The sequence below is a fragment of the Camelus bactrianus genome, chromosome 22, assembly GCF_048773025.1.
Source record: "Camelus bactrianus isolate YW-2024 breed Bactrian camel chromosome 22, ASM4877302v1, whole genome shotgun sequence".
NCBI classification, from domain to species: Eukaryota; Metazoa; Chordata; class Mammalia; order Artiodactyla; family Camelidae; genus Camelus; species Camelus bactrianus.
This window is the reverse complement of record NC_133560.1, coordinates 21,665,371-21,681,214: the sequence shown is the minus strand read 5'-3', so window position 1 is coordinate 21,681,214 and position 15,844 is coordinate 21,665,371. Positions and strand designations below refer to the sequence as shown.

The 15,844-nt window shown below is 51.6% G+C and overlaps 1 protein-coding gene across 1 annotated transcript in view; it reads left to right on the top strand.

Moving 5' to 3' along the window:
- SIN3B (SIN3 transcription regulator family member B) overlaps positions 1-15,844 on the top strand; it is a 35,817-nt gene that overhangs the window by 1,393 nt on the left and 18,580 nt on the right. The window contains exons 3-6 of the mRNA XM_074350503.1: positions 366-519; positions 7,013-7,213; positions 10,520-10,663; positions 15,385-15,507. Of these exons, the coding sequence (XP_074206604.1) occupies positions 366-519; positions 7,013-7,213; positions 10,520-10,663; positions 15,385-15,507 (622 nt within the window). The remainder of the gene's footprint in view (positions 1-365; positions 520-7,012; positions 7,214-10,519; positions 10,664-15,384; positions 15,508-15,844) is intronic.

The window sequence follows — 15,844 nt, the reverse complement described above, 5'->3', positions numbered from 1 at the left end:
CAGAATGAGGAATTTATCTCATGTTTAGAGGACTTTGACCTCCTCTCACTTCTTGGAACCCAGGACTCGCAGTTGGCCGTCTTGACATTTTCGGAACCGAGCGCAGCTGCTTGCAGTGTTTCGGGAGCTGTGCTGTGCAGTGCACATATTCTCTGGTTTTTGCCAGGAAGGCACAGGGAACCCAGATGTGGCTGCCTCTGAAGTGGATCACCGTCATCAGCAGAATCATACCAGTCACGTATTAGGGTGCTTTGTTGTCCATTGAGAAGCCCGTGATGCGGTGTGGTTAGGGGAGTCAGGAGTGGCTTTTGTTTGAATTTGCTCTGCAAGACACTCCTGCCCACTCTTCTTCTTCTTTGTTCCAGCATCGATACCCCTGGAGTCATCCGACGGGTGTCACAGCTCTTCCACGAACACCCTGACCTCATTGTTGGATTCAACGCTTTCCTTCCTCTCGGGTACAGAATAGACATTCCCAAGAATGGCAAGTTGAACATACAGTCGCCCCTGTCAAACCAGGTACGCCGCTGCAGTGGTTTGAGTGACCTGACCTTAGCGCAGCCCGCCCTGGTGCTCAGGTACTCAGGCTGGGCAGCGCGCCTTGTGGGTTTCATTGCTGGAAAGTTGGTGAAGATCCCATCTTTTTCTTCAAGTGCTTGTAGTCAAATCAAAATAGATGGAAACACCTACACAGGCAGCCTCTGATCCCAAATTGATCCCTTTGGTGGATTTAAATCAAGAGTGGATGTGTTTGTGTATATGTGTGTGTGTGTGTGCGTGTATGCGTGCCAAGGAGGCATTCTCCTAACACAGTTTTATGTCCAGTCAAAATAATCACATCCGCAGTCACTGAGGTCTTGGCTTGAGGCTTTCCCACTGAGCACACTAAGCAGGCCACACTTGTACCTGGGCATGTGGTCCCTCTGATCACCCTCGGTGCCGCCCACACAGTAAAGCGGTGGAGATGCATGTGTGACTTGCTATTTTTATCGTTGCTGTGCCTCATTTACCTGCCGACGGGATCACTGACTCAGCTCAGGCTTGTGGCTTTGGTCTCTTCTTTCTCGTGGGACAGGTTCGTGCCTCTTCTGTCTCTGCAGTCTCTTCTTGTTTGAGCTCAGCAAAATCCCTGAGAAAAAGCCTGTTTGAGCTTTACTCTTATAAAGTAACCACTGTCTTTTTCTCTTCTCGGCCCTGTTGCCATTGAAGGCTTAACACTTAGTTACGGGGGGGCTCTCCAGGGCACTGTGGGGCGTTCAGCAGTGTCCCTGGCCTTCACCCACTGGGCCCTCACCCTGTCGAGCCAGCCAAAAATGTCTCCAGACAAAGCCCAGTGTCTCCTGTGGGCAAAAATCACAGCATTGAGAAGCTCTGGTGTGAGTGAACCAGCTCTTTGAACCTTCTCCATCTCTGCCCCAGGGGTTTTTGCAGGGAAGGTTACCAATAAAATCTACTCCAGAAGCATTTGGTAGGTTTCTCCTCTGAGGAAGGAGATTGTAGAGTGTCCTATCCATTAGGGCGTCAGGATTTGAAAAGAGAACAGTAAGAGGCAGTGTGGTGGTGGCTGGACCCTCTCCGAGGGGAGCTGGCACATACATTCTGCTCTCTCTCTACGCAAGGCAGACTGCACCATCAGCACAAAACTCAGCGCGCCTCAGTTTTAAAAAGGAACTTGGAAGCCCAGAGCTTCCATTTCATGTTTGCAAATGGAGCGCCAGGATGCAGAGGTAGCGCTCCTGCCTCCAGATGATAAAAGCCTTAGCAGGGATTAAAAAAGCAGAGTGCTCACGGCTGGGAGGAAAGCAGTCTCATTTGCAGCAGTGTGCGCGGAAGCGGTCTGCTGAATCCGGAGCGCTGCGTAATTGCTGGTGTCCTTGCCATCACTCATGAGGAGGGACTCCGAGACCTAAGCTGCACCTCATGTGTGGAATTCGCCTTTCTCAGCCCCTGTTGGAGTAACTGCTCTCGGGGCTGGATCTCCACATGAACCTCACCTTCCTTTAAATAGCCACGGGGCCGCTGCCGTCCCACACACAGCTTCCAGGACTGTTGGAGAGATAAGGAGACCGGACCAGTCTTGTCTGCTCCTGCCCTGGGCGGTTTGGTGACCGCAGGTCTATTAACTTGAAGAAAGGCTGGATGCGAACTTTCCCTTGATACCTTGAGAGCTGCTTACCGGGGCCTCCCAGTCTTGCTGTGCCTGGAAGCAGCCACACGGAGGGCCCTTCCTCAGCTGGAGAGGTCCCCGTCCTTCATTCCCTTGGGGCACACGCCACCCACCTGCTTTCAGTCACATCCATGGACCTGCCAGTTTCCAGCCCTGCGTCACACCAGGTGCGAACAAGGTGTCCTCTCAGCTGCCAAGAGTCCTTTTCAAGTGCCCTGGGGCTTTATTTTTTTAAATTGGTTTTTCTGGTTTCACTGTTTTGAAGTACAGCTTTGTGTTTATGTGATTTTTCTTTTTTTTTCCTTTCATTTTTTTCACTTCATCATGAGTCCTGTCAACAGGGAGGGAGGAGTTCTTAGGTGCTGAGGAAGAGAAGTGAGTCTTAGCCTCGGGGGAGCCTTTTGTGCAGTGTATCTCAGCCTCAGCACTGTTGTCACTGGGGCCAGATCATTCCTTCTGATGGGGTCCGTCCCGGGTAGTGTGGTGAACAGCATCCCTGGCGTCCATCCAGCTGATGTCAGTAGCACCCCCCCAACCCCAAGTATGACAACCCAGAATGTCTCTGGACATTGTGAAGTGTCCCCAGGGGGCAAAATCGCCTCAGCAGAGAACACTAGTCTAAGGGGAAGATAGACAAATATGTGCCGTGACGTGGGTGGAGGAGCCAGAGAGGGGCGGGGACCATGGCGGGAAGAATGTCCTTTTGCCGCAGCTGCGGCCTCCTGAGTCAGCATCATTTCAGATCTGGTTGGCCCCAGTTGTAACGTCAGCTCCTCAGAGAGCCCCCAACTCCCACCCAAGTCATTTTCATAGCACCCTGTTTTATGTATTTCAAGGTAGCATAGCTAAGCTAAGGAATTAAAAAATACACTGTTTCTTGTTGGTTTGCCTTTCCTGGCAGAATGAGTCCTCCAGATCAGGCAAGACCGCGTCTGTCTTGTTCACAACTGTGCCCCTGTTCTGGGACATTGGAGGAACAAGATACTGGATGTTGGTGGGAAAGTAACGCATCTTGGCTCCTGGGTTGCGTTCAGGACGGACCCTGCCTCTCAGGGGGCTGGCCCTTTTGTGCTTGGCTGGGACGACAGCTGCTTGGACAGAGGGAAAGAGATGAACCACCAGCTGCAGCTTGTAATACAGTGACCCCTGCACGTTCAGGGAGGGGTCTGCCGTCCTCCCTCGGGGAGGGTCATTTGGAAGATCAGTCAGTTCCTGGCAGGTCACCTCCTGTGTTTGTGTCTTCATGCTCCACGGGGCAGGTGTAGACCCCCTCTTCTGTGCCAGGCCCTGGGGTTCGTTCAGAGTCCCAGCTCTCAGGGTGCTTGCATGGTCACGTATGGGCAGCTAGAAGTACAGGAGGGAGTTGAGTGCTGCGCGTGGAAGACAGCAGGGGCCGGGCTTGGGGGTGCTGTGGGTAGATGCTGAATGAGGGAGGCAGGGCCGGCCTGTGTCTTCGGGGGAGTCTTCCCAGTGGGGGCGTCAAGGCCTGAGGTAGGGATGAGTGACTGTGCCTGAGAAACAGCCAGGAAACTCGTGGAGTTGGGACCTGAGGCAGAAAGTGTGGGAGAGAGAGAGCCAGGAGCGTGGGAAGCCAGTGGAGAGTTCTGAAAAGGCTGCTCTGGCTGCTGTACTAGAAATGGACTGAGAGGGCAGGAGAGGATCTGGGAGACCAGGAGTGGGCTCCGTGTGATCCATTTGGAGTAGAGAGTGATGTGGACCAGGGTGGGGTGTCAGAGTGAGAAGTCCAGGATGATTCCAGGATGCCCGAGCCTTTGGGTGAAGGTGGCACCTGGCAAGATGAGCCAGGCTGGGGATTGGAGGGGTGGGGAGTTGGGAGTGGGGGCTGTTGTGTGACTGGAATGTCTGTTTGAAAGGTGTTAAGTAGGTGGGGCTGTGTGTGGACACCCAGGCAGCCATGTTGGCCACATAAGGCGGCTCGTCAGTGTCTAGAAGTCGTTTCTGACTGCCTGGTCCAGGACACCCAGTGCAGACAGAGAAGACAAAAGCCTGAATTGTTCTAGAAAGTTTAGACCTAGGGCTGGCAGACTATGGCCCATGGAACAAAGTCAGCTTATTTTTGTTTGGCCAGTGGTTTTTACATTTTTCAGATTACGTTAAAAAAATTTAATTGTGGTATTATTTACATAACATAGAATTCATCATTGTAACCATTTTAAAGTGTCCAATTCAGTGGCTTTTAGTATATTCACAACCCTGTGCAGCTGCTACTACAATTCCAGAACGTTTCTATTACCCCTAAAAGAAACTGTACCTCCCAGTTCTCCCCTGCCACCAGCCTCTGGCAGCCACGAATCCCCTTTCTGTCTGTAGATTTTCCTGTTCTGCATACTTCATGTAAATGGAATCATATACCATTATATCCTTCTTTGTCTGGTCTTCCTTCTCTCAACATGATGTTTTCCAGGTTCATCCACGTTGTACTAGAGCTTCATTCCTTTTTAAGGCTGAATAATACTCCACTGTGTGGATGGAACACATGTTGTTCATCCATTCATCAGTTGATGGACATGTGGGTGGTTTCCACCTTTCGGCTGTTGCAAACACGGCTGCTGTGAACCTGCATGTCTGAGGGGTTATTTGAAAGCCTGTGTTTGGTTCTTTGGGCGGATATCCAGGAGTAGAATTGCTCAGTCACGTGGTGGCCGTGTTTAACTTCCTGAAGAATCGCCAGCGTGTTTGCCACCGTGGTTGCACCATTATTGTCTGGCAGTTTTTGCCGAGCCCTGGTCCCCAGGGGTGGTTCTCCATCTCATCCCAGTGACTCACTCCAGGGAATTGGAAGAAGCATTCGGTGCTTGCAAATGCCTTCTCATAGTGGTGGGGAGCTCCCAGTGAGCACACAGCCTCCTCTGAAGCAAATCTTGGCTCCAAGGCTGCTCCCTCCCCGCCACCACCCCTGCCCAGCTCCTTCCACCACCAAGCCTATGTTCCCTGAAGGAACACAAGTGCAGACCTCTGAGCTTAAGCCGAGGCAGTCAGCAGGAACATCCCCAGTGTCCTAGGACAAATTCCAGTGCCAGGGAGAAATCGTCTTTAGAGTTGTGACTACTCTGGATCTTTTGTGTGTCTGTTTTCCTTGGCTCAGACTTTCTAGAGCTGCCTCTACACTCATTGTTAATGGGCTGAATTGTGGCCTGCCCCCCCAGTTCATATCTGGAAGTCCTAATCAGTATCTCAGAATGTGACTGTATTTGGAGATAGGGTCTTTACAGAGGTAATTTAGGTGAAATGAGGCCATTAGAGTGGGCTTCAATCCAGTCTGACTGGTGTCCTTAAGGAGGAGGAAATTTGGTCACATGGAGAGACCCCAGGGATACGTGTGAAACAAAGGGACGACCATGCGAGGACACAGCAGGAAGACACCTGTTTGCTGGCCAGGAGGCCTCAGGAGATGCCAGCCCTGCTGACACCTTGATCATGAACTCCAGCCTCCAGAACTGGGAGATCAGTCTGTCATTGAAGCCGCCCAGTCTGTGGTACTTGTCATGGCAGCCCCAGCACAGTAGGAGACCTACTCATGACAGCAGGTGTGCCTGGCAGAGGTGTCTGTGGTGATGACAGCTCTGCAGCGGTGGGCGGCAGCGTGCCTGGGTTCCCTGGAGTCCCAGGGTCGGCTGTCGGTGCCAGATGCAGTGCCAGGTTCCACAGGATGGAGACAGTAGGCTCGATTTTTTCCTTCATCCGTCCTTCTGATCATCCCAATGTGGATGAAGCACAGTCTGTTCCAAGTACTGTTCCAGGCACCAGGGATACAGCAGTGACCAAAGTAGAATCCCTGCCCTCCTGGAGTTTGCCTTTTGATCAGGGTTGGACAGACAGGAAAATAAGTAAAATGTGTTATGTGTAGAAAGGTGATATGTGCCACGGAGAAAAATAGAGCAAGAAAGGGGCTCAGAGGACTGGGAGACGGGATCATTTTACTTTGGTGCAGGATGGTTCTGGAAGACTCACTGAGAAGGTGTTGAGTAAACAAAGACCTCAAGCTGAACTTGAGGGATCCCGACCTGCCGAGACCTGGGCGGGGACCTGCAAGATGCCAGGGTCTCTCCTGACAGCACAGCCGTGGGCAGTGGCAGAGGGAGGCCATCCTCACAACACACAAACAAAAATACCAGTTTAGGAGCATAAATATCACCTCCTTTGGGACGTGTCTCATTGTGAATTAGGGTGCCGACTTCCCGGGAGAGAGACTGTGTCTGTTTTCTGTTTATGTTGACAGAAAACCACATAAACAGAGGGAAAGCTCGATGCCTGCTCAGGGCACCTCTTTTTGTCACACGACTTGCTTGGCACCAAAAGTCCCGCAGCCCTGGACAGTGGGCCCTCCTCACTACGGGGTCCCCATTCCATACCTGCTGTGACAGCAGGTTAAAGTCTTGCTGAAATGGGCTGGCTGGCAAGAGGTGTGGGAAGACTTCTCTTATAAACAGCCCAAAGCTCTGCTCCAAAAAGAGTTAAACCACTCACTTTCTGTAAATTCCTCCCAAGTGCTCATTTTTGGAAGTGTAGAGTGTGTGTGTCAGTCACAGTTTCACGTTCTTTGAATCTACTAGAAGGATCAGGCAGAGGTGAGTTCATGAGACCCTCCCAGGAACGCACGGGAGCTCAGCATGCCAAGCAGGGGCTGTCTCCGTGTTCTAGGTGCCCCCACCCCGCTTCCCTCTCTCCAGGCCTCAAGAAGTCAGCTTTTTCTGCATCCAGTTGAAAAACTTGGCTCTGTGCTAAGTTTTGCCTGTCCCCATGCACAGTGGCTCAGTCTGGTGCTTCTCACTGTCTGTTCCCGGTGTTGGACCCGCCAGTAACTCACTGTGATGTTGTTGTCAGGAGAATTCACACAACCACAGCGACTGTGCCGAGAACTTCAAGCAGCAGATGCTGTATAAGGAGGACAAGCCACAGGTGCCCTTGGAGTCAGATTCCGTGGAATTCAACAATGCCATCAGCTACGTGAACAAGATTAAGACCCGCTTTCTAGACCACCCAGAAATCTACAGGTCATTCCTGGAGATCCTGCACACTTACCAGGTAAGAAGTCTTAGGTCACACTTCCTTGTGGGTGTTTGTAGCATCATCCAATATTAGGTGTGTCAGAAACATTCAGATTTTCTCATCTGAATTCACGAAATCCTGTAAAATTCTGATTAGCTCTTTTTTTGCATTAAATTTTTTTCTGCTGTGGTAAAGTATATATAATGTAAAATGTAACCATTTTAACCATTTTTAAGTGTACAGTTCAGGGGCACTTAGTACATTCACATTGTTGTGCAACCATCACCACCATCCACCTCCAGAACTTCTTTTACCTTGAGCCAAAACTGTCCCCATTGAACACTAACTCCTCGCCCCCTTCCCCAGGCCCTGGCAAGCTCCTTTCTACTGTCTGTCTATGAATCTGACTATTGTAGGGACTTCATATGAGTGGGATTGTACAGGATTTGTCCTTTGGTGACTGGCTTATTTCATTTGGCATAACGCCCTCAAGGTCTATACATGTTATAACAGGTGTCAGAATGTCCTTTTTTTTTTTTAAGGCTGAATAATGTTCCACCATACAGATATGTCTCCTTCTGTTTATCCATTCAACCGTCACCAGACACTTGGGTTGCTTCCACATTCTGGCTGTTGTGAATAACGCTGCTGTGAACATGGGTGTACAGATGCCTGTTGGAGTTCTGTTTTGATTTTAATTTGCTCTTTGAGGCACCTCTGCACCCTCACTAGGGGAAACACATTAAAGGATTAAGAAAGAACTCAGGAAGTTTTCTTTTTGTAAGATGGCTTTGTTATTGTTTAGACAATAGAATTACCCTCCATCTATGCTGATTACAACTGGGCTTGGTGCCAGGCGCTGGGTGGACAGAGATGAATGGTTGCTGTTGCTCTTTAGTTCAGTTTAGGGGTGGAAGGAACTTAGAAATGATTAGGGAGGAAAAGAAGGGGCGTGTGTAGGAGAGGTGTGTCAGAGTTAATGGTTGCCAGCCTCATCAGACTCCAGGGGTCAGAGCCATCAGGTGAAAGGTGGACTCTTGGTGCCGGGATGGCCTGGGCAAAGGCCCAGGGGCTGGAGCAAGAAGCTGGCTTCAGGGAACTTGACAGGGAGTACAGGCAGGCCGGCAGCAAGGGTGTCTGTGCAGAGAGCTTGGACATCATCCTCACCCAGACGTACAGTGTCCGTGCCTTTTATGTTTCTAAGCAACGGAACCCACTTTTAAAAATGAAATCTTCTGTACAATCTGAATTTCTGTGTGAATTATCCTGATTTTAGATCATTGGCTCAGATTTTTAAAAGACTCTGAATAAACCTGGCTACAAATTACTGATGTTTTAAATCTCTGCCCCGCTCCCTTCTGAGCCCTTTTCCTCACCTTCCTGAACCTTGCGGTTCTAATCCATAGAATGGCTGTAATGCTAGTGGTGCCGACCCCAATTAAATGTGGTTAACTGAGGTCATTGATCTAAGCACAGTGCTTGCCTTGGGTCAGCCGTGGGCAGCCTTTCCCTTCTACAGCTTCATGCGTATGTCGTGCACCTGGATGAGCACAGCCAGTTCTGCCCTGATGTCCCTAAAAATGACCGCTCTCTGCAAATCCGCACCCATCACGGGACTTATGGGAAAATGGGGTCTGGGCACGACATTCAGAAACTATTGGCACCATATTAGAAAAAGATAGGCACCTGCTAAAGACCGGTAGCGCCGTTGTACACACAGCAAATGGCTGAGCGTGACGTGAATGCTGCAGTACCTCCGGCACTTGACCTTGGAGAAGACCTGAGGTTTGCTGTGGATGTGGGTTTGGGAAGGTTGCAGCCTGTGGGTCACCGTGAGGTACCAGGAGGAGGCTTCCTGAAATGAGACTGGATGTTGTCACCCCAGACAGTGGCGTGGCTCTTAACATCTGAGGGGGGGTGGGGGTGGGGGGTTTGTGTGTCTCGGCTCTGCCAAGTGCCCTTTTCCCCTGTCACCCCATGGTGCCCCGGACAGAATCCTGCATCAGCAAATGCAAAATCCACACCACGCTCAAATCATTCCCTAGTACATGTCTCAGATTTGTGTTCAAAACAGGTATTAGAGCATCTGACTGTCTCTGTGGGGAAACTCCTAGCAGGTATGTCCCTAGGTCAGAGCATGTGTGCCTGTGACAGCATCATAGATGGTGCCACACTTCACTCTGCCGATGGCACCGGCGTTTCTTTCCGCCTTGTCATGGGAGTGCCCAGTTCCTCACTCCCTCATCAGAAATCGACTGGCAGAGCCCTCATCCTCTTTGTCAGTCTGATGAGTAGAAATGTTGTGATGCTGTTTTAAATAATATTTCTTCAGGCATCACTCAGTCTGATCATTGTTTCATCTGTATAGAGATGATTTGTGTTTATTCTCTGAACTCAGTGGTCTTTGCCGATTTTTTCTTTGGCTCTCAAGTGTCCCAGTAACTTTGGGCGGATGAGGGTGGAGGCAGTTTTTTCTCCCTCCTAAATAGGTGCTCTGTGTGCCCGGATTAGAAATGAGCTTTCCGCAGGGTACCAGAAGGGGAGGGCACACCAAGGGCGCCTTGTCTCTTCCCCTTTGCAGCTGTGGGCGGGTGGTGTCAAAGCCCTGCCCTGCCCTGCCCTCTGGGAGGGCCCGACACCAACGCCTCTCTCTCCTCACATTCTTGGGTGTACAGTTGAGGGGGACTAACTTCCAAAGGGCAAGGCCGCTTCTTGCCCTCCGGACCTGAGTCCCCTCTGGTCCTCATCTTGTTGCTTTAGGGTCCAGAGCAGTCTGTCTTCCTTCCAGAGTCTTATTGACTCTGGGCAGACAGGTCCCTTGGCCTGTAAGTCTCTTGCCTTCCCTCTTCACCCTCTTCGCCTTCCAGACCCAATGCTAGCTCCTCGCTCCCCAACCCAGCAGAACCAGCCCTCTTGCCCTCGGGAGGACCGTGGGTTTGCCCCTGACCTCACACTTCCTCATCCTCTGCTCGAGGGGCGCACGGGCCGGGGCCAAGTCCTTCCATGACCGTGCCCATCCCACGTCCTCTCCACGCTCCCAGCACAGGCCCCATCCGTGACCGGGGCTCAGGCTGAGTTGTGCCGTGGGGTGAAGACACAAGCACACAGGACTGTTCTCTAGAGCAGAGGGTGGGGGTGGGAGCTGGTGCGGGACACCCTGAGTTGTCAGCGGGGCAGCTGGCTGAGCCCCTCCTGGTGGCAGCAGTCATGGGGTCTGCCAGTCGATTCTTTTGTGAGTTGTCCCTCTGTCTCCTCCACAGTGGGATGCCTGAATGTCACAGCCTGGGGTGCCTCCTGGTTGCTTGGCTAATGACTCATTTTCCCTTTCCTGAAAATCGGCAGAAGGAGCAGCTGAGCACAAAGGGCCGTCCGTTCCGAGGCATGTCTGAGGAGGAGGTGTTCACCGAGGTGGCCAACCTCTTCCGGGGCCAGGAGGACCTGCTCTCCGAGTTTGGACAGTTCCTGCCCGAAGCCAAGCGCTCCCTGGTGAGTTCAGAGCACCTGCCCCAGTCCCAGGCCGCTTCCTCAGCAGTGCGGCTCCCAGGGCCGGGCCAGGTTTGTCCACTCCCCACGTGTGCCGGGTTCCTCCAGAAGCCACACAGGGCACAGACACCAATGGGACCCCAGTGCAGGCTCCACCTCCACGTTGAGCTGGAGCAGATCCTCAAAAGGGCTTCTCTGGACAGACAGCCGGGTGGTGAGGGCTGGCTTGGTGGTTTGGGAGGCAGAGAGTGTCCACCCTTGGAGACCTGCCTATAACCAGGGCCATGTGGGCAGGTGCAGGTCGGGGTCAGGCCCACCACCTCTCTCTCTGGAGGGTCCTGGTGGCAGGGGTGGGGTGGGGGCTGAGGCTTGGCAGTGAGAGCAGAGGGAGGGACCTGGGATGGGGAGTTGGGGGCACAGACTGCACCGTCATCAGCCTTTTTCCCTTTGCTGTGCCCAGAGGCCTGCTGGGCTGCCCTTTCCATTTCTTCTTTTTCTTTTTTTTCTATGAACTTACAGTTTTTAAAATACTGAAGTAAAATTCACGTAACATAAAATTCACCATTTTTAGATGTACAGTTCAGTAGCATTTAGCATATTCACAACATTGTGCAGCCATCACCTCTGTCTACTTGCAGAACATTCCCATCACCCCAAAAGGAAACCTCGTCCCCATGAGCAGTCACTCCCCATCCCTCCTCCCCTGGACCCTGGCGATCACCGCCTGCTTTCTGTCTCTATGGATTTGCCTGTTCTGGACATTTCACACGTAGATGGAATCATACAACATGTGTCCTTTGGTATCTGGCTTCTTTCACTCAGCAGAATGATTTTAAGGTTCATCCATGATGTAGCATTTGTCAGACCAGAACTTCATCCTTCCTGTGGCTGACCAGTAACCCCGCTGTGCTGATGAAGCACATTTGTTCATCCATTCCTCCACTGACGGACACTTGGGCTGTTGCCACCTTTTGGCGATTGTGAATGGTGCTGCTGTGCACATGGATATACGAGGGTTTGTTTGAGTCTCTGTTTTCAATTTTTCTGGGTCTATACCTAGGAGTGGAATTGCTGAATTATATGGTAGCTCTATGCTGAAGTTTTGAGTAATTGCCAAACTGCTTTCCACAAAAACAGTGTGCCCTAATTGCTGTGATGGAAATTCCAGCAGTATGGTGACTAGAAGTGGTGAGAGCAGGCTTCCTCATCTTCTTCCTGATCTCAGAGGAAAGGCTTTCCGTCTTTCACTGCTGAGCGTGATGTAAACTGTAAGGTTTTCATAGGCGCCTGCCTTTGCTTATGAAAAACCCCTTAAGGGCTTGAGGAAGGTCCTTCTATTCCTAGGTTGTTGGGTGCTCCATTTCCTCTTTTCATCCTTCTTTGCCCTTGATGACAACTTGGGATGTGAGCACACGAGTCCCCCCTCTCCCCACCTTCGTAAGTCACCACCACCTCTCCCAGGTCATGAAGATGCACTGGAGGCGCAGGCCACGGGGGCAGCAGGTCTTGAAGGAAGGGACACAGGGGGCGACAGCAGTTTGAGCTTGAGTGCCATTCAAGACTCTTGGTTAATCAAGCGGACCTCTGGTTGGGATTTGTCCCCGTATTACTGTCCCCAGGACACAGAGCACCATCCCTAAGAGGGGATTCCACCCAGAAGCACCTGATTCAGAGCCATGGAAGCTCTGTGCCCGTTGTGGGCTGACCTCAAGTCCGAGAGCTGAAACCAGTCTTTCCCACCCGCCCAGAGCCTTGGGTATCCTGGGGTCGGGGGCTGGGCAGAGCCCCGAGAGTGCACAGCCTGGGTCCCCTCAGGCGCTGGGCGCTGCAGGCAGGCTTGAGCTGGCTGTGTCACCTCCCGGACCTCATTTCCTCCCTGCTCGCATGGGACTGACCAGCCCTGCTCAGGTGGGGATTCAGAGAACTGTTTTCCTTTAAATGCTTGTTGCGGGGCCCAGCTTGTTGCTCAGTAATCTGGGAAGAGCAGCTGCGGGTGTGCGGGAAAGCAGGCCTAGATTCAGGCTGCTGTCTCGTCCTCTCCTCCTAGGGCCTCCCTCTGCATCTCCAGGGCCAGCCTGCTACCTGGCCTGCCGGTTGCCCTTGGGGAGAACCTGAGGAGGGGTGATCGAAGCCCTTGTCTGGTGGTGGGTATGGCACGTGGAACAGGGGCTCGCGATTGCACACATGGTTCACATCTTGCTTTGTCCCCTCCCCACTGCAGGGGCCATTTCCCCAAACCTCAGCTACCTCGTCTAGGAAGTGGTGATGAGGATGGCCCCCTAGGCTGATCGGAAGCTTCCTCAGCCGGCTTCCTGCCTTTGCTGAGTCGTGCACCTCTGTAGACGTCGGAACCGCTTTGGGGGCGGGTGGGGAGCCCCCTCTCCCCGCACCATGGGGACAGTGCACAGCAGACCTGTGGTAACTGGTAGTGCTGGCAGTCTGCGCTGCTCGCAGGGGCTCTGCAGCTTTGCACCAAGAGCAGCCTGAATTCATGAGTTACAGTCTGGGGTCAGGGTGGGGTTCCGGTACAGCCGCTTGTCCTCCAAGGGCTGTGGTAGCGTGCCCCCTGGTGGACATAACTCGGCATTTACGAAATTGGACCCTGGCAAAGCCCATCCTAGAAAAATGAGTATTTCTCTCAGAAAAGCACCTGCCCACACAGTTTCTTTAAATGATATTTGTTATCAATTCAGCAGTGTTTTTGTGTACATTGGGGGATTAGAGCTGTCATGTACATTTTAAAAGATTGAATCAACTTTTAAAAATTAATAAAATGTCCGTATAGAAATCTGTCGTATAAAGTGATCTTTATATTAATTTGTAGATTTCTATTTAAACTGCAGGAAAAAGAAACTAAAGGTGAAATTTGGTATTCTCTTAATTAAACTGGACTGTTTGGCCTAGATCAGCATCAGCAGTTTTTCTAGAAAGGACCAGATAGTAAGTATCTTAGGTTTTGCGGAGCAGATAGTGTCCTTGGCCACAGGCCATGTGGTGGCGGATGGGTGTGGCTGTGTGCCAGTAAAACTTTATTTACAGATACAAGCTGAGCACGGCGAATTGCCAGCCCTTACCTGAATGATCTTTGAGGGATCTTCTCCCTTAGGCGTTTTTTGCACACTGGGACATTTAACTAAAACATAAGAACTGTCTGAGCTATTAGGGGAAGATCAGTGATGCTGCGCTTGCCTTCCAGCTGGGCGAGCTCGGCTGGGCAAGCGGTGGGCTCCCCCCTTCCCCTGGCCTCCCCCACCCCAGGTCCTACTCAGCAAGTATCGTCACCCACCCCCGCCTCCTTTAGGAATTGGTGTCTGCACCTGTTCTGGGATCTGTGATGAATACCAGTTGAGAATTTTTCCACTTTAGGTTCTTGGAGTAGCTTTGAGTCTTCGGATAACTGATTCTCTAAAGAAGTTTAATCCCCTAAGGGACAGGTTTTGCCTGTAGTTAAACAAAAGGTCTTTATTATTATGATTACTATTATAAAAATTGTACATATTCATGAAAAAAATCAAGCATTAGTAAGAGTACCCAGTATGAAAAGTAGACTTCCCTCCTTCCTTGCCTCAGTTTCCCATTCTCCTCAGAGTTAAGCACTTAAAAGTGTCTTATATTATGTATCTTTCCAAAAATGTCATCTGAATATGCAAACAAATGTTTATTCTTTTTTAAAAACAGTGTCCTATTTGTTCTGCCCCTAGGGTTTTGGGTTTTTTTTTTTTCCCTCATTTCACATAACAGTGTATCGGGTGTGCCTACCCTTAGCAGTGACGCAGGGGACACAGAGACACAGAGCTAAATAACACATCTGATGGTTGCCCCTGTTTTGTTTGGATGCACCATGTCTTGTTCATCCAGCCCATGCTTCAGGCCAACAGCATGTCCTTCGTGCAGTGTCTCTGCGTACAGGTCCCGTGATGGGGTGGGTGCAGGCAGGGTGGTGGGGCTGACTGCGGGGTGCCTCCCCAGCCCTGGGTGCCTCCCCAGCCCTGCCCACGTCCTGCAGAAAAGCTACAGTCTGTCCACCGTAGCTGCTCTGACTTTCATATGGATACAAATGCTGAATAGATCCTTTCAGAAGCATTCTTCATAAATATTGCCAACACTCGGACCTGTTACTCAATGCCTGGTGTAGAGAGCCTCACAGGACTAGCGACAAGCTCCCCACCAAGTGATGATACTGCCCCCAAGATGCATTTTCTCATTCATACAAAGTGATACAAATTTGGCTGCAAGGCCCCCCAAGTGACCTGGCGGCTATCAGCTGCTTTCTCTTGCTGCCAGGGCTTTGCATATGTGGGTCCTCTCACCCGAAATGCTTTCCCTTTCTGTGGTGCACTCGAACACACAGTCAGAGACCTTGTCAGTGGTCTGTTGGGTGAGCCCCCAACCCCGAGGCCCAACTTCAGTGTCTCCCCACTGAGTCCTCCTCACCTGGCAGGACCCTTGTCCATCGACACCTTTTGTGAGCCTTCTCCCAGCTTCCCTACGTTGGACTGTGATGATCTGGGTACGTGGGTCTTTCCTCCAGTAAACGTGAGCATCTTAAGGGCCATGATCACCTCACATTGAGACAGAGCCCCTGGCCTGTGGCAGACAGTGCTCCCTGGGGCCAGGGGCTGAGCCAAAGGTGGTTCCATGTGCTCAGATACAACGAGAACCAGCACTGACGGGTCCAGCTGTCTCCACCGCTGACCACCTCCTGTGTGTGTGTGTGTCCTTAGTTCACAGGAAACGGGCCGTGTGAAATGAACAGTGTCCAAAAGGGTGAGCACGAAAAGAATCTGGAACACAGCAAAAAGCGCTCTCGGCCCTCACTCCTCCGCCCTGTGTCTGCGCCAGCAAAGGTAACCGTCAGCCGTGTACTGAGACGTCTGCTTGTGTGGGCATCTGGCATCCTGGCCTTCTCTGACCTGGGGAGCAGCCCGCAGAGGCCCTGAGCAGCAGGCTTGAGGCAGGAGACTGAGTCCAGGCTCTGGTCTGGCTTGAAATCTGTTGGCTGTGGGACCTGGGGGGAGTCAGCTCACCTCTAAGGTGGCCGCTCACCTATTTCCCTGTTCACAAGGTTGTGTGAGAGGAGTGTTACCTTCTCCCTCAGAAACAGGATGTCCTGCTCAGTCTGCTCCTTTTCACCATCACAGCTCTTCCACGGCAGGGCCCCACGTACAGCTGTGCAGATTGGCA